General features: G+C 38.8%; 1 protein-coding gene across 1 annotated transcript in view; it reads left to right on the top strand.

Moving 5' to 3' along the window:
- The window catches only part of TBC1D9 (TBC1 domain family member 9), a 45,545-nt gene extending 18,816 nt beyond the window's left edge, over window positions 1–26,729 (top strand). The window contains exons 4-21 of the mRNA XM_053976237.1: window positions 251–479; window positions 1,470–1,731; window positions 2,855–3,062; window positions 5,832–6,038; window positions 7,507–7,677; window positions 8,128–8,278; window positions 9,697–9,911; window positions 11,385–11,502; window positions 12,443–12,728; window positions 13,442–13,571; window positions 16,032–16,130; window positions 16,246–16,314; window positions 17,579–17,819; window positions 20,913–20,978; window positions 22,239–22,325; window positions 23,203–23,277; window positions 23,417–23,517; window positions 24,459–26,729. Coding sequence (XP_053832212.1) covers window positions 251–479; window positions 1,470–1,731; window positions 2,855–3,062; window positions 5,832–6,038; window positions 7,507–7,677; window positions 8,128–8,278; window positions 9,697–9,911; window positions 11,385–11,502; window positions 12,443–12,728; window positions 13,442–13,571; window positions 16,032–16,130; window positions 16,246–16,314; window positions 17,579–17,819; window positions 20,913–20,978; window positions 22,239–22,325; window positions 23,203–23,277; window positions 23,417–23,517; window positions 24,459–25,181 — 3,438 coding nt within the window. The 3' untranslated portion in view covers window positions 25,182–26,729. The remainder of the gene's footprint in view (window positions 1–250; window positions 480–1,469; window positions 1,732–2,854; window positions 3,063–5,831; window positions 6,039–7,506; window positions 7,678–8,127; window positions 8,279–9,696; window positions 9,912–11,384; window positions 11,503–12,442; window positions 12,729–13,441; window positions 13,572–16,031; window positions 16,131–16,245; window positions 16,315–17,578; window positions 17,820–20,912; window positions 20,979–22,238; window positions 22,326–23,202; window positions 23,278–23,416; window positions 23,518–24,458) is intronic.

Here is a 26,729-nt window from a genome sequence, read left to right as displayed (position 1 = left end):
TGGCAAGTGGTTGGTGTTTGGTTGCTTTTGACTTAGGCACAGTAGGGAGTAAGGTCATCAGAAAGAAAGCCTTGAATAAAGTAAATAGCTACATAAGCCAAAGAGTGAGCAGAAGAAGAAGAGTCCACTGAACGACTTCCTTGGCATTGCAGTAACTGTTGTGCCCTGTGGCCTGGATGGCAGTGGGAATTGGGATATCTGATAGCCCATGGCCACTAACAGGATGTGTCCTTTTTTTATTCCCTACCAGGGCATCATTGCTGAGTACAACAAGATCAATGGCATCAAAGAGGATGACGACACAGAAAAATTCAAGGAAGCCATAGTGAAATTTCACAAGCTGTTTGGGATGCCAGAGGAAGAGAAATTAGTGAACTACTACTCCTGCAGTTACTGGAAGGGGAAGGTTCCCCGTCAGGGCTGGGTGTATCTCAGCATTAATCACCTTTGCTTTTACTCTTTTCTCATGGGCAGGGAAGGTATGTTTTCAGTGGAATGGTAATTTGTGCATCTAAAAATGGTTAGGAAATCTCCTGTAGGTTGTTACTTTTCACGTACTGATCACTGAGGGTACAAAGACACTACTGAGGCAAAGAGAAGCAGGGAACAATTCCCTGATTTGTCACACTGCTTAACTGTGTTTCCCTTGTATGTGTGGTCTTTCTCAAAGTAGTTCTCTGTAAAACAGTACTTTGCATTGTCTAGGGACATGGTTCACCTCAGAAGCTATGCCCAAAAGGAAATAGGGACAAGATCACAGCAGTTCTGGCTTTTTCTTCTTCTCGTACACAATCCTCTGTAAATTACTAGTCTGGCAGACTTTGCAACCTTAAATGGCACATCTACACTTGTTCAACACCAGAACATCAGAAAGGTTTCAGAGGAGACCCAGAATAAAGAACTGCATACATAGTGTGGATGCAATCAGTCTGCTCTACAGGGAGTTAATTCAAAGCATGGTGGAGGTGAACAAATCAGCAGTATCTGGTTATGGGCAATGGATCAGTCCTGGGATTTAGCCCCTGCTTTAAGGACACCACCTGTATTGGTGTTGGGAGAAAAGCTAAGGTTCTGTCGTGGCTGTACTATTTGAAACCTTTTACTGTATAAAAATAACACAAGCCTGTCTGACGTGCTTAGACTGGATTTCTTTGCTTCCATAGGAAAAGAGGACATCAGAGTCTGAGTAAGTGCAGTGACAACGATAAGTCATGTTAGCTTACCTAGCTTTGTAATGCTTGTGGTGTTCTGTAAATAAAGTAAATGATATTTAAGCTCTTTAATCTCCTGTTTGTCAGGTTATAGTGGTTTGTTTGTACAAACTTGATCTATTTATGCTGTGCTCCCTACTTTTTAGGATGCTAGAACAAGTCAGTTGAATGCATTTTATAGGAAGAGGAAGCTAAAAGCTCCTGAATATGCTCATTTTTATACTGAATCTTGTTTTTTTTTTGTTTGCTCCTGTTCAGCAAAGTTAGTTATCCGTTGGGTTGATATCACTCAGCTTGAGAAAAATGCTACACTGCTCTTCCCTGATATGATCAAAGTGAGCACAAGGTCAAGTGAACATTTCTTCTCAGTATTCCTTAATATCAGTGAGACATTTAAACTAATGGAACAGCTTGCCAATATAGCTATGCGACAGCTTTTGGACAATGAAGGATTTGAACAAGACAGGTCATTACCCAAACTGAAAAAGAAATCCCCCAAAAAAGTATCTGCTCTAAAACGGTAGGTGGCATCGGCTCTTATTCTTTTGTTCCTCCTCAGTCCTTTTACTTGCAGGATTTTGTCCAAAAGTCTTCTAATGTTGCAGCCATTTACTGTTACTCCAAAAGGAATGATTGATTCCAACAGTGTCAAAATGTGAATAATTAGTTCAATATAATTACTTGGTATCTTGTTGAAATAGGAAATGAAAAACACTTGAATAGGAGCATGTTGCAAAAATAAACTTTCTTGAGCCACATGCTCATTTGTTCAGAAGCTCTTTAGTGTATCTCCTGACACTGGCCACATTTTGGTATCTGTTGTAAGGCCATTTTATGTCTGTATGGGAAGGTGATGAAGTGATTAATGTGTTATTAAGAGCTGTGCCTAGCATTCATACTTGGTCTTATCACTGGAATTGAGAAATTAGAATCTAGATTATTAATTCTATCTGGAATATAGTTTAGGTAAAAGTGATACAAAAATTGATATAGAATTCTAAGGGATGAAATGTCATCTGGAAAGTATTTCTTCTTCTTTTATATCACACTTCAGCTTGTTAGTTTCTTTTTCATTTTTTCTCTGTATGTCGTTCATGTTTGTGTACCATACATAATTATAGCCAGTGCTTGTTTATATTTCTCATTATTTAGAGACATGTGACATTCATTATATCACTTTTGTTTGTCCTTACTGTTGAGTGCCTTGCACTGAATGCATTATCAAGACTAAGTCTTGAAATTGTTATCAAACTCTAACATTGAGGATTCCATAATGTTAATAAAAAAGCCTCAAAGAAGCATTTTTTTTATTACTGTTAACAAAAAGTGGATTCACTGTATATATTCTCAGAAAGTATGGCTGAATATGAAAAGCTCACTCAGTCTTTCCTCTCTGAGAAGTAAGGATGAATGTCTGAGTCATTCATGGCAGCCTTTTCTTTGCATGTAGTTTTAGAACCCTCCAAAAGTGAAGACTATGTCTCCACTATATGCAAATTATTTCCAACTTTTTGCTGTACACTCCTTGCATGGCTGAGTTATATGCAGGTGCAGGTAACTTGCAATGATTTGCATAAAATACATCTTAAAATGTATTTTATTTTCCCTAAACCAAGAAAATCTTCCTGTGGGGTTTTTTTTAGGGATCTCGATGCCAGAGCAAAGAGCGAGAGATACCGTGCATTGTTCCGACTTCCCAAGGATGAGAAATTAGATGGACACACAGACTGTACTCTTTGGACTCCTTTCAATAAAATGCATATTTTGGGTCAGATGTTTGTTTCAACAAACTACATTTGCTTTACTAGTAAAGAAGAGAACTTGTGCAGCCTTATTATCCCTCTTCGAGAGGTAAATATTTGTATTTTTAAATTTATAGGGCAAGTAATAAAGCAATATCTTATATTTCAGCCTAGCCTTGATTTTTTTAGTTTTGGTGGGCTTTTTTTACTATTAGTTATTTTTGATTCTTTTTGGAGAAAAGCCTCTTTTCATCCTTTTAATCTCTTGTGAGCATGCCATACTGATGTGTTCTAAGTAATATTTAATGACTGTGTATCTTAGTTCACAGCTCCTGCTACTAAAGCTCACACGGAGTTTTTTCGATCAGTTTTCATAACCCTTTGAGTTCTTCCTCTCTCATAATTTGTATTCCGATTTACAGCCCAATTTTACATTTTTTGTGCCTCATAGGGAGGAGTGAAGGGTGAAACTTCCTAGATTGATGAGTGGAAATTCTGGTAAAGAATCTGTCAGATAAGATTTGCCTCTGTCAGATGTAAAAAGATTCCTAATCCTCAAGTTTTGAATTGCCTCTTCCCACAGACTTGCAATTTTTTTTTTCTTGTATGTGGAAAATATTTTGTCAGTATTTTTCAAATTGGTGTGTTTCCCTTTTTAAAGCTAGTTACTTAAAGCAGATCATCCATAAGAAGAGTTGGTTTGGTGCAATAAAAATAATTATGTTGGGGAATTTTTTATGGTTGAGTTGATTTGTGGGTTAATGGAAAACTGTAGTAAGTTTTGGAAGTAGTAGCAAAGCTGATGTAACCAAGGACAGTTTGGCTTGACTGAAGAACCATGGAATATTTCAAGGCACTGTTTTCCCTTGCAAATCATTAAGAGTAAAACAGATACTTGTTCAGAAACGTTGAAGTACAGCTTTTCAGCAGCTTGTTGCAACAACTTTGGTTATTTGGGATGAGGTATTCAATTATGGTTGCACCGTTTGACTGAAAATCAAAGGGAATGGCAATCCTGCAGGTGAAGTGGTGGAGGAGCAGTCTTCATTTAACAGGACCTCTTTTCCTGGAAGCAGATTCAGCAACTGCTTTTGATAGCCACAGTCACAGCAGCATGGGATTCAGAGCAGCTCTAAAGCTTTAAGAGACAGAAGTAGCTGAAGGAATAAGTGCTTCTGTTTGAACAGCTTCATGTCTCAGCACCAACAAGGAGAACAGTAAACCAGGGTGTAGTGCCAGTCCTCAGAACATCTGAGCAGTACCTTTAGTAATTAAAGGAAAGCTTTCTATTTAATTAAAGCTTTGGACTAAGCCCTAAGTTAATTCCAGTGTTCTGTAAGATCCTGGAGGTGTTTTGACAGATAAGACAATAGCAAAGCATTGATTCAGAAATTATGGTGGGGAAAGATGTTTTTCAGTGGCTGACTGCACTGCTCACTGCATCTTCAGCAGGTGCCCTCTCCAAGACAAAGCACTTCAGATATGTGTATATCTGTTGAATAGGAAATAAGTGGGTATCAGGTCTCATTATAGCAGAGCTGTAATTGAGCTTGCTTTAATAATGTCTGTCCTGTGCCTTTAGAACTTGTCTGTCTGTCTTGTGTGCTGATTGCTCTCTAAGAGCTTTTAAGTGAAACAGGAAGCATAGGGAACACTTTTTAGCTAACTTTAATATGCTATTAGTGAAGTCCTTTAAGTTAACAAGTAACAAGTAGATTTGTAGTTAACAGAAAAATAAAAGGAAATGGAAAGAACAGAGAAGTGGTTTAGCCCCTGAGCGGTGCACTGCAGTCTTTAAGTCTTCAAAGAGAATGCATGAAAAATGGTTACCCTATCCATTTAGCTAGAGAGTTATTAATATTGTAGCATTCATGTCTTACCATTGATTTCTGTTTTTAAAAGGGTTAAAGGAGCAAAAGTCAAAGTCCTAGCAAAATTAAATGTCCCACTTTCTATTCTGGAGGCAGTAAGTCAGTTTTCATTACCTAAGAAATAATCTAAAGTAATAAAAGCAGTGGTTAAAAGTATTTATAATTGTGATTTGTGTTTTGTTCAATGTATGAACTGCACAAACTTGGAGGATTGATACGTTTATGACACACAGCTGTTACATAATTCAACAGTGAATGCATGTCTTATCCCTGAGATTTCTTGGTGTTAATGTGTTTTACCAAAACCTCAGGGAACTCGTTCCCTGTACTCAGTAGATTGTGGTAGGGGTACTGTTTACAGGTTGGAGTTCAGTTAGATTAGTGACTCTTTCCCTAACAACTGAAGGCCATACAGAAGCCTCCACCTCACAAGGTTAGATATTTTCCTTTGTAAGGGAAGACATGGGGTTAATTTCCCTTTGTTGCAAGTTCCTGTGTACTGTGAAAATGCAGTTAAAATAACACTATGCAACTGTTTTCACAGTGTGCAACTATTGTACAGTTGTACAGGAGCATCATCTCAAAAATGGTTTATTCATGTGTATTGGCAGTAAAAGGTAGGTCAAGGTTTCTGTGACCTGTGCTGATGGTGTTGGGAAGCAGGAGAGGGATTTGGAAGTCCTAGAAAAAAGCCTGATAGATTTGTATCCCACAGATGAAATTTTGTTTTACTGATTCTTTTAAAATATGGTCTGAGGAAAATCAGCTAAGTAGTGCAGGGGAGTTTTGATGGAAAATGTATTGAAACCAGTTGTTTGAGGGATTACGACCTTTATCTTTCAGGCTTGTAAGCCCTTGTATGCAAACCATGTTTTCTGGCAAATGGATGTCCACAGGGATTTGATAAAAGGGTGGAAGGAACGTGGGTTTTTGCATTAAGATGATTTCTTAGACCAAGCAGCTTGATTAACTAAAGATTTTAAGCTGTAGCAACTGTCTCTTCCTAGGTGACAATAGTGGAAAAGGCAGACAGCTCCAGTGTGCTGCCCAGCCCGCTGTCAATCAGCACGAAAAACAGAATGACGTTCCTCTTTGCCAACTTGAAAGACAGAGACTTCCTTGTACAGAGGATCTCAGACTTTCTGCAGCAAACCACTTCAAAAATATACTTGGATAAAAATATTTCTGGAAGCTATATCAGCTCAGATGATGAGGTATGTTAAGGAGCATGAATAATTTTCTAGAAGAGGATTTTAACTGGTGTGGGGAGAGGAAACACCTTTAAGATTTTGTGAAGCTAAACCTTTAGGCACAGGAATGTGACCTCTTTTGTGTTAATGCCTTTGAGCTGAAGTGTTCAGATTTGTCAGTTAGGATATCTATCTTTTTCATGTTAAACCTAAGAGAAATCGTCATTGCTGAGGAAGAGCTACTCGTAAGTCTTGCTGTCACATTCTGAAATTACCATGTATCTTGCTGGAAAGTGTCATAGTTGATTATCTGGTTAATTGAATAGTACTTTTAATATCTATTTACTTGTCCAACTCAAATGTAATTCTGGAATTTTAATAATTTGAAGAAATTATCAGTTGGCACGAAACTCCTTTTATTCAAGACTTTAGCTGCTAAATCCCATCTTTTGATTCTTCTGAAAACAATGACTGAGCTGAGCAGGTTTGCATGTGCACTGGTAATGAACTTTGGAACATTTGTCCTTACAGGAAAAAGCCAGCCTTGTCCTGAACATCAAATGACCCTATTCTGAGCCACCTCCTTATATATGTGTGCAAAGTAAATGGCTCTTAAAAGTTATGATTAGATACACTTCTTAGGCACTTTGAAAGTCAAGCCTTCTGCTGAATTCCAGCTTTTATGTATGAAATTAGGATGCTTCATATAACAACCTTACCAGTTCTGTTAAACCCAGCAAAGTTTAGTAATTCAGATCTCAAAGCAGAAGAGGCTTTTGTGGTATATCATTTTGGTATTATGTAGGTAGATCTCACTTTCTCAGTCTGTCCTAAGCCATACCTTAGTACTGTCCTGAGGAGCCCTACCCTCTTGGCCATGTGTGTCTTAAAAGAACTTTTCTACTTGCTTTGTTGATGGCAAGGTATAATTACTGTGTTGTTGTATACCAGAGCATGTAGGCGTGTATAGTGCTGGAACTTTTGCTGTAAATGGATCTAAGTATTCTACCTACTGAAGTATAAACACAAATTAATTGTAAGCATTACTACAATTTTGTAATATGACTACACATCTACACATCGTGACTGACTTGCAATTTCAGGCATTTGATGTGAACTGCTCCATGAGATTTTACTGTGATGCAGTTTCAAAGCTGTTTGAGAAGTCAGGAAATACTTCAAAGTACTATTATTCCAAATCACAATCTAGCAGTCCTACGATGTTGACAGATCAAGGGAGCTGGCTCAATTGCCCAGGGCTACTTAGGGTTAACATTACCCTAGCAATTCTAGTTCTAGAGTTTGGTTGTATTTCAGGAGAGCTGTTGAGAAACTGGAAGATAAATATTTCATTATTCTCTACTGGTCTAATTTCTGCTGGCTTATGTTTTTGTTAATCGTTAGCATGTATAAATTTTGAAGTAAAGTGAAGTAAAAAGTCCAGACACTGGCTCATCTTCATGCCTGTATTGCTTGTGACTGCTTTCTACAGGTGTTCACAAGGTCAAGTAGTTTGATTTCTGCCAGCCCTCACAAAAGCCTGAGCTCCGAGTCGGAGGGAGAGCGACAATTCAACCTCAATGATAACGGTATTCCAACAGCAACTCAAGCTTTAATGACAATGTATCGGCGCAGGTCACCTGAGGAGTTCAACCCTAAGCTGGTAAAATACACCTCTGAGTGCTCCACCTGACTAAACAGGCTGTTAAATTATGTTTGCCTTAAAACCCGTGTTGCTGACCCAGAAGAGTTTCATTTGCCAGACATTTAAGAAGAGGCAGTATTTTTCACAGAAGTAAAGGCTTGAACATGTTGTTGTTTTACCAATACAAATAACTTCACTACATAAAAGCACAGGTTGATGTAATTCAAGGAGAGGTTGTATTCCTGCTCTTAAGTCTAACTGCTTCTCTTAACAGCAAGGTCTACTGGCATAGAAACTAGGAAATGGGAAGAGGCAGCCCATTAAGAAGGTAACTGGACCATAGCCAAGTTATTTCTTACTCACTTGGGAGGTTAGGCTATTGCAGGCTTTTTAGCACTCAAGATTTTAGTGGGTCAGAGTGTTAGAAAGAGAAAATGCATCTTTATGCCTGCCTTTCTTTGCTTTTAGGCCAAGGAGTTCCTGAAGGAACAGGCCTGGAAGATTCACTTTGCTGAATATGGCCAAGGGGTCTGTATGTATCGTACTGAGAAAACAAGAGACCTTGTGCTAAAGGGCATTCCAGAAAGCATGAGAGGGGAACTTTGGCTGCTCTTTTCAGGTAGGTTTTCGTTTGAATGTGTCTGTGGGATATAAGCAAAAGCATGAGGGAAGAAAGGATTTCAAAGATGATTAAAGGTGCACATAATAAGTGTCTGAAAATATTTGAAGTAAGGCTGTGATTGTTAGCGGGCCCCAGACAAGTTTAGACAAGATTTCTGTTCAGACTGGCAAATACCCTTTCTCAAACAAGCTCACATAATTAAGGAAGAATACATAAAAAGCAGAACACGCATTTGGTAACGAGAAGTCAGTAGTTTAGGGACCTTCTAGATGTTCAGCAACCACCAGCAAGCCTAATTCCCATTTATTTAATGATTTGTGAATCCAGTTGAGCTTTTGGCCTTCACAGCAATTGTTGCAAGGAATTCCAAAGTTTAGGCATGCTGCATGGAACCACAATTTTTTTTTTTGGTTGATATAAAAAAAAAAGCTACTCTAACATTTTATTAGGTGCTTCCGCTATGTGAAAAAATGGTGAGAAAATATTTATCTGGGATTCTGTGCCATAAAGGATTCTCTGGATATGTGTCCACTTAAAGTTGGGTTGTTTTTTTTTAAGTTGAAGAATTTTGTTACTAGTTATATGGAAAACAATCCTACCTCAAGCATTCTTCATAACCTATCACCATATGCCTTCTTTAGCTCTACCCTCCTCAAGATAGCTACCCACACCACTTATGATATCAGCACGAGGGCCTTTTATCTGATGACCTAATGATGCTTTCAAGTTTGTTTTCTATTTCTTCCCTAGTAATACATAGTCATGTACGTTATCTCTTTGCTGCTGGGCACTAAAATGTTTTCAGAAGATATACACAGGAATGTAGGGCTCTGTTTTGTGTCCTATTAACAGCTAGTTTGGACTGATTTTGTAAAGTCAGTAGTGAAATCTCATAGCAACTCTGTGAGCATGTAAGTGCCCAGCCCAGGATGACAGAATCATTTTCAGAAGTAGGAATAGAACTCTTTGAGTTTTTGTGTCTTGCTTTTGGCTGACATATCATACTTTCTGCAACCAAATATTAATCTACTCTGTTCTCAGGGCGAGTAGCTTTCTCAAAGACAAGTTTTGAGTTATTTAGGATAACCAAACCCACAGCCAGCTGCAGAGGGAGCTCATGATACCATGTGACTGCCCAGTTGGTTTGTTCTTCATGCCTTCTGTTTTGTTCTGGCTGAGAGGAATTTTAACCTCATTATAAAAATGCCTGTAGAGAAGACAGGAAGGGGTAATAATCACCAAAGCACATCCTTTTTAATTTTTTAATCACCTTTAAAGAAATAATATTTTCATATTTGCTTTCAAAGTTCTTGGTGACACTCGGAATGGAAGGGGAGCAGATGATCATGTTGGAATACTGTACCTGCTAAACCTTTCATTTTCTCCTGGTTTTAATACTGTTCTCCTACTCCTAGGAGCCATTAATGAAATGACCACTCATCCTGGCTATTATGAGGACCTAGTGGAGAAATCAATGGGAAAATACAATCTTGCTACAGAAGAGATAGAGAGGGATCTGCACCGCTCCCTTCCAGAACACCCTGCATTCCAGAATGAGATGGGTATTGCTGCTTTAAGGAGAGTCTTGACAGCTTATGCTTTCAGAAATCCAAACATAGGATATTGTCAGGTAATTGAAATACCCTGCACTCCTTCAGCTTCTGGAATTCCAGTTCTTTCCTTGCAGTCCTGTTTCTTCAGTCATGCACGTGAGGTTTCGGTGGTGTGAAGCACACTGAGGTGTGGATGGTGCTGTGAGCTCACACCTCAGTGCTGCAGAGAGGCAGGAATGCTGAGGCCAGAGAGATGTCACACAAGGACCTGCTCTAACAGCAGTATTAGCAGCACACATTGAGAGATATTTACTCCTGTAAGCATAATTTCCACTCATACATCTAGAAACTGGACAGATGATAACAGAGCTGTCTACAGAAAATGACAAAGGACCCTGAAGAAAGGTTATTTTCATATTAACAAAAAATCCCCTCAAAACCAAACCCCTCAAAACCAAAACGCTTTGTGTTCAGCCTTCAATTTTCATCTATTTTTATCTGTCCATCTTATAATTAATTATTATTCAATGTATTAGTTATAACCCTCCAGAACCTCCTTTCGTCTTTCAATGATGGCGTGCCATCATTCAAAACAATGAAAAGAAACAAAAACCAGAAAACAACCAAAAAACCAAGCAAAAAAACCCCAAACACTTTGCAAAAAATAAAGCATCCTAGGAGATATCACTGTGAGTCCCAACCATATATCTGTGGAGTTAATGCTGACCCCAGTGCATGGTTTTGAGGTTCTTATGCCCATAATTCAAGTCACTTTAGTTTCTGGTCCTAAATCATTCTTTCTTACTATATAATTGTGGTTTATCACCTGGGCCTTATTTTTGCCTTCTTACATAACTTTTGCAAACAAGAAACGGAAATTCATTAGTAGTAAGAAGCTTGATTAATATCTGACTGTTTAGACTTCCAAATGCAACTTGAGTAAGTGCAAGCAGTTCTAACAGATACCATCATAAATTATTTAATAACACATGTGGTACTAAGTAATAGCTACAACGTTTGTAAAGATTATTTACAGAGGAGCAGCAGAAAGACATTTCAGTTCTGGTCCCTAAAGCTGTCACAGTAATTAATAACCTTGAGATTGGGTTCAGCTACAGTGAGAATTCAGGCACATCACTAGTGCTGTGGGAGGTGTTTTGGCTGCACCAGACCCAGATTCCCCAAGAGCACCCATGGCAAAATATCAGTAGCAGTGTAACAGATGCTTGGAGACCTGAGTCAGCCCTTGGATTAGGAAGAAAAATCTTGATTTCTTAAAAAAAATCTGTAACACAAAACAAACTGACCCAAAAAAAAACCCACTAAAAAGCCCCAGTGAAATGACAACAACAAAAGAAAAGCTTTACAATTTTCTGTGATTTGAGGCTTTCTCAAGCCTTTCTTTGAGCACTGGGGAAACACTGCTGTTTTTACAGGGAAGTACTTGAACAGTTTGAGATCTGCAGGGAGAGATGTAGCTAATTTCCTAACCACTTTTCTGCCCGGGCACAGTGCTAGATATTGAATAATTATATTTCCCTTTCTTTTAGGCTATGAATATTGTCACTTCAGTGCTCCTCCTTTATGCAAAAGAGGAGGAAGCTTTCTGGCTGCTGGTGGCTCTGTGTGAGCGTATGCTGCCTGACTACTACAACACAAGAGTCGTTGGTATGCTGTGGGGACATTTTTGAAATGACAGCACAAAAACTAACCAAATTAACTGGTGTTATTTGTGCTGAAACAAATATATGGGTAGATGCATCTGTGCATGCTAGTGAGGAGACAGCTTGCTCAGGAGAATAAAGGCAATTTCCTAAAGGGGTAATGTTACGGTTAATAGTTTATCACCTACTTAGGATCAGATGGCATTCTAAAGTGGGATTAAGCAAAGCAGATTTTTCAGAAAAGATGGGAGGCTAAAATTTGAGTTTTAAATGACCCAGTTAGCTGATTAAGGTAAGATGGAAACAGGAGCTTTAGCAGTTTGCAGTAAAAGTCTTTTGTGTCTTTGTGCCTGTGCCTCTGATATGAAAGGGCACAAGTATCAGAAAGCTGGTTTTGGCAGATGAGCTTCCTTGTGTATGTCGAAGAGAGTGACTTCAATTTATCATGGAATCTATTTTTACTATATCTCACAAATACTTGAGATACTCAGCCTTAGAAATTAGTCTTCCTGGCCTGGTGAAAACACTGATGTTATGGCATGGGAATGTATAATATGGGTTCTCTTGAAGTAAATCTAAACCCTCACAGTTACCCTGGCCTCATTCAACAGGTGATGCTGAGGTCTTACTCCAATTAGTAATGGTAATATCAAGGCACTATTTAACTTCTGCTGGTGCTAGACCAAATTACTCCTTTTTTATTTATTATGGAGTGTATAATTAAAACAGAAAAAAGCTTATTACAGTTCAATATGTATGTATAGCTCAGTAGTGTAATGGAGTCTGTTACTCATTTGAAACTGAGAAAATGCACATAAGCACCATGCAAAATATTCTTAGGTTTTTTATTTATCTACATAGAATATATAGATTTTTTTTTCCTCCCCTAAATGGCAGTATATCAGTTGCTCCAGAATTAATTCAACCTTATTTGTCTTCAACAGGAGCATTGGTGGATCAGGGTGTCTTTGAAGAGTTGGCTCGTGACTACATTCCACAGCTTTATGACTGCATGCAGGACTTGGGTGTAATCTCCACCATCTCCCTGTCCTGGTTCCTCACTCTTTTCCTCAGTGTAATGCCATTTGAAAGTGCAGTGGTAGTTGTGGATTGTTTCTTCTGTGAAGGAATAAAGGTGATATTTCAGTTAGCACTCGCTGTCCTCGAAGCTAATGTAGACAAGTTGCTTAACTGTAAAGATGATGGAGAAGCCATGACAGTCTTGGGAAGGTATTTATTACAGAAAATTAAGTATCTTCGTGTTTGTTTGTTACTTCTTTTTTGCTTCCTTTTCTGATTTGTAGACTATGTTGAAATACTAAATTTAAACCAGTACCATATATGTAAATCTTTTACATGCTTGTAGTAGTCTTCTTTCATCCACATAAGGTGCTCCTTTTATTATTTTAAAATAATGCTAAGTGGCCAACAAGATACAAATTCATCTTTCAAGACATTCAAGTAAACTTCCCAAACCTAGTGATAGAAATCTAACTTGATTCATTATTTTAGTGGATTACATGAGTTTTGTTACTTCAGCCTGCTACCTTTTAATTGTTATTAAGAAAAATCCTTGATGTCAAGGAAAGTCGTTTTGGGAATAAACTGAGTCGGACTAAGAAGAATTAGGTAGGATCTTGAACAAATAGATTTCAGTGAAACAGGATGGTAATAGATGGAGTGGCTTGAGTCATTTCGTTGGAACTAATGCTGCTGAGTGTGACCTCTGATTTTCTTGAGCTCGGTAGCAGTGTTTAGTTTTCCAGATGCTTCTGGAACTTCGGAATTTTTTCATAACATAACCTTAACTCTTCCTAGAGAATGGCTTGATCACTTTTACATGTAATAATCAATATGTAACCTGTGTGCTGTTAACCCTCAGAAGGGAGGGCATACAAATTTATCTTGGGTTTCTCATTTCTTTATTTTTTCTCCCCCACCAGATATTTGGACAGCGTAACTAATAAGGACAGCACTCTTCCTCCCATTCCTCATCTTCACTCCCTGCTCAGTGATGATGTAGAGCCTTATCCTGAGGTGGATATCTTCAGGCTTATCAGGTCTTCCTATGAGGTAGGATAAGATTTCTTAACAGGAACTTGCCAACTAACTCAACTTCTGCTTCACAGAGGAATTTGATACTCTAATTTGGCTTTGCTTGAAACAGAAGGAACATAAAAGAAATGCAGACTCTTCTGAGAAGCCTGAAATGGAGCAAGGAAGAGGAGTTACACTTTCTTCTTCTTTTAATTGGAGCTGTTTTCATAGAGAAGTCTGAGGCCTCAAAGAAGAGCAGCCCACAACCAAAAAGTGATTTACAAACAAAAGCTGAACTTTTAATTTGGAAGGAGTTAATCCTCACTTAAACTTTTTTGTGCTTTTCCAAACTGAAATAATAGTGAAATTTGTATGATTTCAGAAGACCTTTCTATTATCAGTGAAACTTTTTTTCTTTTGCCTTTCATTTTCTGAAAAGTGCTGATTGTGACCATGGGCCACTATATTCTCTGCTATCACCAAAGCTAAAAAAAAAATCAAGTGAAAGGAGATGGTAATAACTAATATCTATTAAAATGCAGGACAAAGCCTGCAAAACCAACTAAAATCTGCAGACTGGTTTAATTGTCCTTAAATTAAAAAAAAAAAAAAATCAGTTAAAATATCTCTGGTTACACTGGCATACTTTATAAAAATTAAGGAAAAACTGTAAAGATTTTTTCTCTTTAATTCCCATTATTCCCTTCCATTGATATGGAGTCTATTTATAGTTAGCAATAGTACAGCTTTCTCAAAGGCACTTCTGTGCCCCTAAATTCCCCTTGCTTTAACATACCACATTTAATAAGGAAGAAGGCAGTCTTTAGTGAATTCTGTGATGAAGGGAAAGTTGTATCAGGGTAGGTGGATGCTTGGTAGGTGTCAGAATGGCCAGGAAAGCATTTATGTGAAGTTGTGTTTCCCTTGCATTTTCCCATTTTCCTCACCATGAAGATTGCTTGCATTGGCTTTACTGCTCTAAAATGAATAACCTGACTCCATGCCGAGCTAGTTTGTCTTTTTGGGGCTTTGGAAGCACAGAACCTTGTGCGTCCTTCTAGGCAGATAACCAACTGCACTTCAGTAAATTAGGCAAAACAAGTAGCATGGGGAGTGAGGAAATGCTTTCCAGCATTTCACCTGTGTGTACAGTGGTGTCTGGATCTTGGCCATTTTAACTAAAGAGCTGACACTGAAAGGTCTGTGCTGTGGAAAGGTTTGATACAATTTTGACCTTGAACAGGTGACATCCTTCCAACAACTCCTTGTACAATTTGAAACTTAGCATGGACAAAGGACCATTCCCAGAAGGCAATCAACTGCAACCTTCCTTTTTTGTAGACTACGTGAGTTTTAATTTCATGGATGTGAACAGACCTTCTTATTTGGCCCCTAGACCAGTGAATAAACACTGACTACTGGAATAGGTGTGGCCTCAGAGCCACAAAAGATTTGTCTTTTCAAGGTTTTGTGACCTCTGTGATGCCTGATATTCATGAATGTTTATCTACATTCCATTTTTGTCAAAAGACTTCTTTATTTGCAACGTGCTCACAAATGAAGCATCTTTTTTCTCCCTTGGTACATGATGAAGGTGAATACCTTTATAGATAAATGCAGCTTTAGCATTAATTTCATTTTACAAGAATGTGCCAGCATATTATGACTTGCTTATGTAGATACACTTGCACTGGAAATATAAATCCATCTTGCATGAAAGTGTGTCCTGCTACCCCTTTATGCTTCACATGTGGTGTAGTTGATGTCTGGCATTGTTCCTGCTGGTCATCTGTGCATTCCTATGTGTGTGCATTTTGGATGGCAAGAAACTTCTGTTTATAATATTTCTACAAAAATGAATCTTAGGGATTAGGCATTCTTCTGCATATGAAAACATGGAATATTATTCCTAATAGGTTTTCCCCCTGTGATGCTTTTGTAGTATTTGCAGCGGCTCCTTGACACTGTTACTTGCATTATAGAAAAAACTTCTGAAAATAAGACTTGGGTATTAAAGAGAATATTTTCCTAGTGGAAATTGCATTCTTGCTACTTTGTTTCAGATCCTCAGAATGTAAGGACTGCTGTACTGTCTCAGCCATTAGAGATCCAGTTTAATATTCTCTTTCTGTTGTGATTATGAGACATTCCAGGACAAGCTGAAATAGAACTCCACAGGAGGACTTACGAAACAATCTATTCACAGAGATTTGCCAAACAAGAAGTTTCTACATACTGAGATTACAGTTGGAAATGAGAGAGTTTGAAATTGAATAAAGACCTTTCAAATTAAAATAAGTTCTTGGGAAAAATAAAGTCTAGTGATATACTCCTAAAGTCTTTGTAATTTTGTAATGTGTTTGAAAAATGCGTTAACAGCAGTTTCTTTTGTGGTACATCATGTAATTAAATTAATTTTTCTAATACATTAAAGGCAAGCTGAATATTCTGAATATGAATACAGAGACAATCATGTACTACTTTTTCTCTTTCAAGAAATTTGGAAGTATCCGGGCAGATTTAATTGAACAAATGAGATTCAAACAAAGACTGAAAGTCATCCAAACCCTCGAAGATACTACAAAGCGCAATGTGGTCAGTACTGAAATAATGTTCTTTACAAATAACAGCTTCAGTCATTTTCTGAAGCTTAGCTTTTCAGTGGCACATGGATTTCAAAACTGTAACTGTTAATGTTGTGTTTCAAAAGGTACGAACTATTGTGACAGAGACTTCTTTTACTATCGATGAACTGGAGGAACTCTATGCGCTTTTCAAGGTAAAGTGAAGTGAAGATAAGATCATGTGCCTCCAGGAAGTGTAAATGTTCATTTTTGATGTGGGACTCTGTCTTTTCTAAGCACCAGGTCAAATCTGACAGTTATTGTTGGGTATCTTGATACAAACTTGAATTAGCTGCTGTGTTATTGATATACAAAAAAACCCTAAACTCGAGCAGCTTTTAAAACATCGGGAAAGGTTTAGTTTACTAATTGATTTGTCCATGGAAAAAAAAGTATATACTGGTAAAAAAAATAAAATGAAAAATTGGATAGAGGCTTTTGATTAGTCATTAGAAACTAAACATATGTGTCTCTCTACCTGACCCAAGTTTTGGTATTCATCACAATTCTATTATCTCAGACGGTTAATACTTTTGTATAGCAGTAGCTGATTTTTGCCATTGTTAATGCTTTAATGCATTAAACGGGAATTTAATGCCACAAAGTGATGTGTCTTCGTCAGTTGGTTGTACAGCAGTGCCATTAGATCCACAAATTTAAAGGTGAGCATTTAAATGTGTTAGCTTCACCTTCATGCACAATGTCTTAGAACAAATTACTTTCTTCTTCTGTTTTATTACAACAAGAGATTTTTTTTTAATATGATGAAGAATTATATCCTGTTAATTTCCCATCTGTAACAACAAGTCCAAGTTGTCCAAATCCTGCAGTGCCTTCTTTCAGTCTTCCATGAAATCTGGGAGACCAAGCCAGACATTCCTCCCTGGGTGATCACTGTGCAGTGCTGGGATCTTTTTCTCTAAGCTTCTGAATTGTTTTGAATTAGATTCTGCCAAAATCAGCTCCAGAACCTCCGCTGACTTCAGTAAAACTGAAAGAACAGTACATTATTCAGTATTCTTGAGAATCTACAAAAAATATTTCAAATAAACAGCTATTTTCATATTATTAAAGACTAAAAAAAGATTTCATGAACCTTCTGACTTGGCTGCATGATGGGAGTGCAGAGGGTGACTAAACACAACAAGCCTGTGAAGTCACAGCTCTGGATTTCATGTTTCATCTGCCTGGAAGGCAGAAAAAGTTTTGCTTTATCTTTCTTTTTTTTTTTAGTAGAGTGATGCTTTTTTTATGCTGGTTAGAGGAGAAAGCCCTTCCAGGAGCGGAAGGGCTGGATAAATTGAAGTGCATTGTTTTAAGAATGCATGTGGAAGGGTTGTTTGGAATTTTTTTGTCATGGAGAGTGGTGAATTGTTTATAGAGGTGCTGACAATCTCGTGGTGTTTACCTTCTGTTTAGGCAGAGCACCTGACGAGCTGCTACTGGGGAGGAAACAGCAACGCCACGGAGCGGCACGACCCCAGCCTGCCTTACCTGGAGCAGTACCGCATTGACTTCGAGCAGTTCAAGGGCATGTTCGCCCTCCTCTTCCCCTGGGCCTGTGGAACTCACTCAGATACACTGGCTGCCCGCTTGTTCAGGCTTCTGGATGAAAATGGAGATCTGCTCATCAACTTCCGTGAATTCGTCTCTGGACTAAGTAAGGAGGATCCACGGCACTTTCAAACTGATGTGACAAAGCAGATTGTTTCTGTTCAGCTCGTTTTATCTTGCCTGTGACAGTGGTTCCCTCTGGGGTTTAGACTGGTCTTAGTAGGTGAGTGTACATTAGCCAGTGGTGTACTTCACTGGGAAAAGGACAACACATGAACAGATCCGTTAGGATCTGAGGATTTCACCGACTGCTAACTCTCAACACAAAAATTAACTGCAATACGGGTGCTCAATGGTGTATTTCTCCTTGGCATAGTTAGAGTGTGAGGTACTACCTCTGTTGCTTCTGAAATCAGTAACCAAAACTGCAGAGAGCAGTTTGGAAGTCCCTGAAAAGGAGAAAGTGAAGGTGCAGGTCAGAGAGGGAGGCTGAATGTTTTTAGACTTGAAGAAGCAAGATTTCAGGACATGAAAGTCAACGTTGCAAGCCCCAGGATTAACATGAGGAAGCAAATTGCAAGGCAGGAAATGGCCACTCCTTTTTAAAATATAGCTGGAGTTGTTTGCTGTAAGTGACCAACATCTCACCATCTACCATGTGCCATTTCATGGCAATGTGGAATTTCCTCCAGCTCTATGTTTTGATTCCTTTTGAGAGTGAAAAGGTTGCCCAGTCTGGCTTTCAACAACTCTTTGTTAACAGTATGTTTAAGCATTAGGGCTCCAAATGCAGCCTTGCATTGAAACCTCTGTACAGAAGTTTTGAGAGTAGCACCTGTTGTTTTTTAAGTGCAAAATAGCTGTGACAGTAAAACTGGCTGCATGCCTCCCCTTCATACCACCCAAAAAATCCCAGTGCTTCCTGTGATGCAGTGATTTGTATTTGAGGTACTGTTCCAGGTGCCACTCAGTGGCCTTTTGAGGAATTAACTTCTCTCCCAGTTTACAGGATGCTGTTAGTAACAGTCAACCAGCTATTGATTGAGACAGCATGTTTTGGAACCAATAATGAGTAATAAGAACAAGGGCCAGTACTGAGCACTGCAAACAGAAATGAATGTAAAATGCACAAATGTGGCTATAAGCCAACACAACTGAACTAAAATCTTCAACGGGCAAAGCAATCAAAAATGCTCATTCTGAAATGCTGTGTTTTTCAGAAACTAAGCCCACTGTGGTGTAATTTGGAAACCTTCTTTTTTTTCTTCCCCTAGAAAGTAAAACAACCCTGCTGACACCCTTTTTGGTTGACAAGCACGTGAGTGGTAGCAAGGACAGCACAGTCAACAAAAGAACAATGGTTTGAGCATATTTCACCATGCCCCAGGACTTTTAATAATTCCATTTCTTTTTCATTGTCTCTACCACAAGAACCTCCTACTTCAGGTGCCTCTAGGGCCTCATCTGAGCAAAGATGGAATAACCTGGTGTATTCTTTATGTTTACTCTGTGCCCTGTTACAATAATATAGTTCAAATATAGGAGTGGTTTGCCCAGTTGTGCTGCTCAGAAGAGATTTTCAGCCTTGGTTAGGAGCTCTTTGGGTTATTCACTCTTGACAGAGCTCTCCTGCACTCCTGTAACACACTGGATTATAGCATGACAGTTGTTGACGGCACATCCAAGTAAGCTACAGAGATCTCCACATGGATTCCAAGTGGCCTCCTGCCTCCCATCAGGTTTTTGCAATACTCCCTTGCCAGAGCACACAGCCCTCCCACTTCTGCAGTGGCTGCTGCTGACTGCAGTACTTGTCACAGCCTCCTGTCAAAGTCAGCACCATGAAAGCTGTGTCTTGCAAGGAGTATTTGAGTCTATTTGTGGTTGTTGTTTTTTGGTTTTGTTTTGCAAACAGGTTTTTTTTCAACCACAGAATGCAGGAGCATTCTCCAAGCCTTTCAGGGGCAGAATCACCTCTCTTGACTTGCTGATGCAATGCTCTTCCTAATTTTGAGCAAAAAGGAAAAGGGACACGTTAGGAGGAAGGAAAAGTTTGCATCAGGAAGCACATACAGGTTTATTGTAGCTATGGAGCTTTTTCAGTTCCTTTTAAATCTGGGAACAGGGAGAGCAACAAGCCTACACATGTCACCCTGTGCCCTGAATCCTATTTTGCAGTTCCCTTTTGGTGGAGGATGCAGAAGTGCAGCCCATTCTGTCCTTTGCTTATGTCATGTTGCCTTTACCAGAAGAGAACACATTATCTGCATGGTGTGATACACCAGATAGGAAAATAACAAGATTTTGTGCTTTAAAAGGACCATGTTGAAAGCAAAATGGCTAATGTAGCTGTGCTCAACTTTTTGGTCTACCATCTATATTTATTGGAGCGTTAAGCTTTACAAGAGACTGTGATTGTTAGTACTTGCCACACCACACTCTGTAGTTTGCATAGCAGAGGTAAGTTGACACGGTCACCTATAAGGTAAAATAAATCTCTGCACCATCTAATTAATAAAAATTAATTCATTTATTTATGGATGGCATGCCACAACAAGTGAGATTTATGAAAAGGTCTGATTATCAGTTATTTTGTTACTTTAAAATTAACTACTATCCATTCAATTAATTGGAAGGAGGGGGCTTCAATAGACCTGGATTTCATACAGCTAATTCTAGTGTAGTCCAGAAACAAATAGGGGTTGATGTGGAGAAATCACTAGAAAGTATTGCCTGAACATTAGTTTAGCCCATGGCTAAGCTATGATAAATGCTGTTTATTTGAATTTCTTTCTTTTTTTTTTTTTTTTTTTTTTGGTAAATATCTTGCTGCTCTGAGACATGTGATGTTGTTATTAGATCCTCAGATCAGAAAGATTGAAGTCCACACAAAAAAGGTCTTGTTAAGTTTCAGCTGGAGACCTTTCTGAGTGAAAATGCCATAACCATAGATAGAGATTTATGATAGAGGCATTTAATAAAGGACCCAAGATTGAAGTACAAAATTCAGGGTAGATTTGTCTGTGTTCTCTTACTGTTTTTACTGTATGTTCTTAAAAGTCGAGTGACTGCCTTATGATCTTGAGCTTTATACAGTATTTCCCATAGTGAATGTAGCAGCTTCTAAACCAAAATATTGTTTGGCACAGAAATGGCACGGAATGCTGACTAATAATGTACTGCATGTAATGTTGTTTAGGTGCAGCATGCCATGGAGATCTCACAGAGAAGCTGAAGCTACTGTATAAAATGCATGTTTTGCCTGGTAAGTGATGTTAAAATAGCTCTTGTTTCCCTGAGAACAGGAATTTGGAGCAGAGTTGTTTATGACTGGCTTTCCCAATTAAAAATTAATTTGTGGGAATTATTGGAGCTGTTTATGCAGCAGTAAAATAAGGAAGCTTCTACTCTAACCAGACAGATTTGGAAAGTCTGAAAGCACCCTCACAGCCTTTAATTGCTCCCTCCACAAACATATAAATATCTCTTGCCTTAAGAGATATTAAGCTGGGGTTGGTGATATCCTCCAGTGTTCTTCAACATGTGTTACCATAATGCACTCTATTTAAGACTTTGAAAATTAAGATAGTTTGAAATGTTCCTGCATGTCCTGGCTCCTCATTTCTGTCCCTAGGCTTTCTTCTTGGTTTCCCCTCTGAGCTGACACAACTGTTTGCAGAGGGAAGCTCCAGATTGTTTCATAGATGTGTGTTCCAGGGAGCTGTAAAACCTGGACTCAGCTAAGTGAGAGAAGCAGTTCAGGGTGGAGAGGGGATGAAAACACCTCAGAACAGTTCTGAAAATTCTGTACTGGAACTTTGTCCTCTCTGGCTTGTCACGCACATGCCATAAAGAACCTACTGCTGTCCTTACTGAACCTGCACTTTGAGAACATTGCTACTGCTTGGGTAGTTTAATTCTTGTGTACATTTACATGCTGTGGTAAACATATCTAGAAGCTTTGAGAGGACATTCACCTTTGTATGCTTTGAACATTGCTGATTGCTCCCAGCTGGTTTTGCTTGGAGGTAGGCCTGAGTGATTCAGTAATTTAAATGGGAAAAAAAAATACTTAAAATACTTTCTTAAAATACTTAACATTAAAAAAGAAATTGAACTATTACCAAAAAAATACCTGCTTTTAAGAATGCAGCTTCTCATATTTGGGGACTGGCAAGCTCATACCAAATGGTGACAGATTGTTTCCAGGTGGGAAAGAGAGCAAGCCCTGCTTAGGACACACTGAGCTGCACAGAAGAAAGTAATGGAAGTAGGCATGGGAAGATGGGTAAGCCAGCCTAAGGCAGCAAACAGCTGTTGTGAGTCAGTATTGGATGTTGGGAAGGAAACAATTCAGGTCCAGTTGTTCATCTCCTGTGAGTTAAAAAGAGATGATTCCTAGCCCATCACCCTCTCATACTTTTACTTCTAGAAATTGACATTCTAAATGTATCAATGGAACTATCTTTCAGTTTTTAATTAAAGGGTGAAATTTTTAATGAAAGAATCTTACTGTGTTGCTTAGATCCGTCCCCTGAGCAAGAAGAGCCAGACTCCGCTTTTGAAGCTACTCAGTACTTTTTTGAGGACATCACACCAGACTGTACACATGGTAGGCATCTTTTGTCTCAGGCATGAGAAGATGAGGCAATGCATTTCAACCAACATGAGCTACTTTTTAATTGGATTAAACTTTATTAGCAAAGAATTCTATGCAAAAAGAAGTATGAAGCATTGGTCTATGTGTTGATATCGTGAGAGGTGCAGGCATGTGTACACTCAGAGTCCCCCTGAATTGTTCATTGCAGAAGTACTTCCAGAATAATGCCATAAGTGTGTCGTAGTAGAAGTAATTTTGTGGAGAATGAGAACAAATAGATTGGCTTTCAAGACATATTTGGATCAGAACTTAAAATATTCTAAAACACTGAGATACATCGAAATGTAGTTCAGCAGTTTGAAATCTTACATGCCCTAACAAGAGCCAGCATCTCTTCACTGCTGCTTTAATTGGCTTTCTCTTTCTTGTGATACTTGATGTGAAGTTTCCTTTTGATTCAAGAAAAATATAACCCATCCTTCTGGCTATAAGTGGGAGGAAAGTTTTTTGAAAATACAGGTAAGAGTTAATAGTCTAGAAATGGCAATTTCAAGTCCTGAGAGGCAAAAGAAGATGCACTGGTATAATCACCAAACATGTATCATGCTAGGAGGTGTGTTGTGTTAGCATGGGTTAATCATTGTTACTATGTGGACAAAATCTAAGGTTGTCCCAGCCTAAGTAGTGATACTCTAAATTAAATGGAATTTATGGGCAGGTTTAAGAGTAAGCAAAAATCATAATTTATTCCTGTAATTTTTACTCTGCTTTTTTGCAGAGTTTGTAAATATTTGTAAACATTTTGTTGTTTTGCACTGTACATGTGAAAACAATGTTTGTATCTAAACCCACACTGATCTCTCTCTCCCCTTGCCCCTCCACTTCCTAGTTGTTGGCCTAGACAGCAGGAACAAACATGGAGTAGATGATGGGTTTGTTACAGTGAGTCTGAAAACAGACAAAGGTATGCTTGGTGTCTCCATGTGAGTTACATCTTTCACTTCATGTAAAGATGCTCCTTTTGAAAATGGGGAATAAGGGTGATAATTTAAGGTTTCTTCATGGACTTTTTCCTCCATCTCTGGGTAATTTGTTGGCAATAGGCAGGAAGAGCTCACAAGAGAATCGAAATTACCTGAGAATGTGGAGCCAAGAGAATAAATCCAAAGGAAAAAACACAAAGGACTTACCCAAGCTGAATCAGGTACTTCTGCTGCCACATATTTTTCGTTAAATTTGAACTTCCTTCACATATCTATAAATATTCAATGTATTAACACTGAACAAAGGTTTTATTTTGAGCAGATACTTTTTTGCCAGAGTAGCAGTCAGCTGATTGTGGAAGTTTATTGTTTACAAAATACTTTAACTGGCATTCAGCTCCCAAAACATCCCATAAATGAGATACACACATACAGGAATGGTAAAACATGCTATTTTGATCTCTAGACAAAGGATGTGACACTGAGTATCACCAGCCAGCTCTTAATGTCTAATAAGCATAACCTGAAAGTAGTATTTTATGTTTTGTAATTTGTACTGCTAGTCCCAATCCTCTCAGATCCACAGCTGCTGAGGAGGAGGAGACCCATTGGGATAGCTGTTTCCTCCAGAGCATGTAGGGAAGGTTTATTCCCTGTAGAACAATGATTCTTACTTAAGGTAGCCCTGAGCAAATCTTCCCATCTAATTTATCAGTTTTGGCTTTCAAAAGACTTGTATCCAACTAAGTTACTCCTGTCAGCTAAGGAGTGCTGCAGGTCTTCATTTTTCATTCCTTCTCATCAGTTTTAGCAAAGCCTTAGTTTTACTTAGCATCGTTCCTACAAGAAAATCCACCAGAATGAATGCAAAGTGTCTCACTGCTCACCCTCTGTTGCCCTCCTGTGGCTGCAGAGAAATGTATTTGCGGTATGTTGGACAAAACTTCCAATAATTTATTCTAAATACCTTTGAGAGATGCAACATATCTCACTGCCCAGTCGTAGAAAATGCTTCCTAGACTGCACCTGGATTACTTCAAATTCCACTTTAGTCACATAAACTCTTGTGTCCTGCCTCAATCCCAGACTTCAAAAACTGACTTGGAAGATGTCAGCATGACTTTTTCCTGCTCTTGTTAATGTTCCCTCCCGCTGTGTTTAGGGGCAGTTCATTGAGCTGTGCAAGACGATGTACAACATGTTCAGCGAAGACCCCAACGAGCAGGACCTGTACCACGCTACAGCTGCCGTGACAAGCTTGCTCCTGGAGATCGGGGAGGTTGGGAAGCTCTTCAGCGTGCAGCCCCCCAGCGACACGGACGGCGGCAGCAACTGCAGCAAAGCCATGCAGAGCGAGCTGTTCCAGAAGAAGGAGCACCATCAGTGCCCCCTGGAACAGCACAAGGCATTCCGGGGCAGCCTCGTGGCCAGCGAGGAGGAGGCCGCTGGCCCCGACAGTGCCCTGGGCATGCAGATGGAAGACATTAAGCTGGAAGACTCTTCTCCTAGGGACAACGGAGCCTGTTCTTCCATGCTCATTTCCGACGATGACACGAAAGACGACAGTTCCATGTCCTCCTACTCGGTGCTGAGTGCGGGCTCACACGAGGAGGAGAAGCTGCACTGCGAGGACATCGGGGATGACACGGTTCTGGTGCGGAGCAACCACACCCCTGCCCTGCGCAGGAGCACGAGCATTGACCGGGACTGGGCCATCACCTTTGAACAATTTTTAGCCTCCCTTTTGACTGAGCCAGCGCTGGTCAGGTACTTTGACAAGCCTGTGTCCATGATGGCTAGGATTACTAATGCTAAAAACATCAGGATGAGGGGCAAACCGATAACCTCGGCCAGTGACTATGAAATCTCTACTATGTCGGGATAAAAGGCAATCGGGTTTTTTATTTAATTTTTTTCTTTTTATTCTCTATTTATTAGTACCTGGCAGGGGCCCTGGTATTTTCAAAACATAGTTGTTTTCACTAATGTGAAAATGTTGGGGTGCAAACATAACTATCTTCAAGTATAATCACTCTTTCTGTGGGAAATGTTACACATGCAAATTTTATTCAAAATACAGAAAAAAAAATGCTTGTCAGTGAAGTGTGTGTATTATTATTATTGCTGTCAGTGTATAATGGTAAAGATTAGTTCTTAATTTCTAAATGTAAACCTAATGCCAATATTTATGAGCATTTTTAAAATAGACATATATAGAGATCGGATACTTGGGGGAAAAAAAAAACAACAAAATGGGAAGAACCTAAAATTTAAAGGGACACTGTCAACCTGAAAAGGACCTCAGGTGAAAATAAGTTCCAGGCAACATCCTTGAAGCATAATTTTTATTTCGTATGATTTTTTTCCAAAGAGGCTTTGAACGTATGCTTTGATTTTACTTTTCTGAATATATGAGCGATCACTTCAGTGACACCTGCCTGGCTCCTAACTTCCTCTGCCTGAGACTGGTATGCTCAAGTGAAAGTGAGAAGTCCATCCCAACCTAGCTGCCACATCAGGCAAATGTGGATAAATGTGATGGTTTCTGCCCATTTGCCTTTCCCTGGGTTCAGCAGAGAGAAAGCCTTTTCCCAGCTGGGGTCACCAAAGGAAGATCTCCAGCATGACCCTGCCCAGGGCTGTATTCCTAAACCAGTGGACTTGGAAGCTTTGCTGGTGTTCTCCAAAGACAGTGTATGCAGGTCCCAGAACAGATTGGTAGAGTCTCTTTTCAAAATTTGAAGTCTGTTTTTAAAAGCTTAGGAAAAAAAAAAAGTATATATATATCTGCTTCTAAGGCTGGATCTACAGCAAATATAGCTTAGTTGTTAAAACTAACCTTTACCACCAACCTATTATATCCTTGTTAGATTAAGAAAATAAAGCCTGTATTGCATAAGTCTTTATTTACTACAGTGTAAAGCAGCAGTAATGAAAAAAAAAAAAATCTGCAAAATGTAACTGAATGTTTAAATCTTACTGAGAACACTGTCACTTTATATGAAATGAATAGTATCCTGTATTGACTTACTGAATAATATGTTAAAATGAAAACTGGAGCACCTGCACTTTGAATCCTTGCTTTTTTTATACAGGTATTTGGGATTTTTTTTTTTTTTTTTTAGATTTTGTTAGCTGTTTTTTAATTCATATTTGTTTGTTTCAGGATCATGCCTACATGCCTAATCTTTATTTGCTGTTTTGAGAATATTTTCTGTAGAATACTGTTGATTTTTATACTCCTGTACAATACTGCATCCACGTAACTTGCAGATTTTTTTAGCACAAGCTATGTTTAATTCTTTTGTTTTAAAAGAATGCTTTTAAACTGTCAGATTAAGTGGTTTTTAACCACAAATAGGTAATGTGAACAAATAAAGTACACTCTGCACAGATTTGATTTTTAACTATTAAAGTCATGCTAGAGGGAAAA

This window comes from Vidua macroura, chromosome 4, assembly GCF_024509145.1.
Source record: "Vidua macroura isolate BioBank_ID:100142 chromosome 4, ASM2450914v1, whole genome shotgun sequence".
Classification (NCBI taxonomy): Eukaryota; Metazoa; Chordata; class Aves; order Passeriformes; family Viduidae; genus Vidua; species Vidua macroura.
This window is presented reverse-complemented; position numbering and strand designations above follow the sequence as displayed.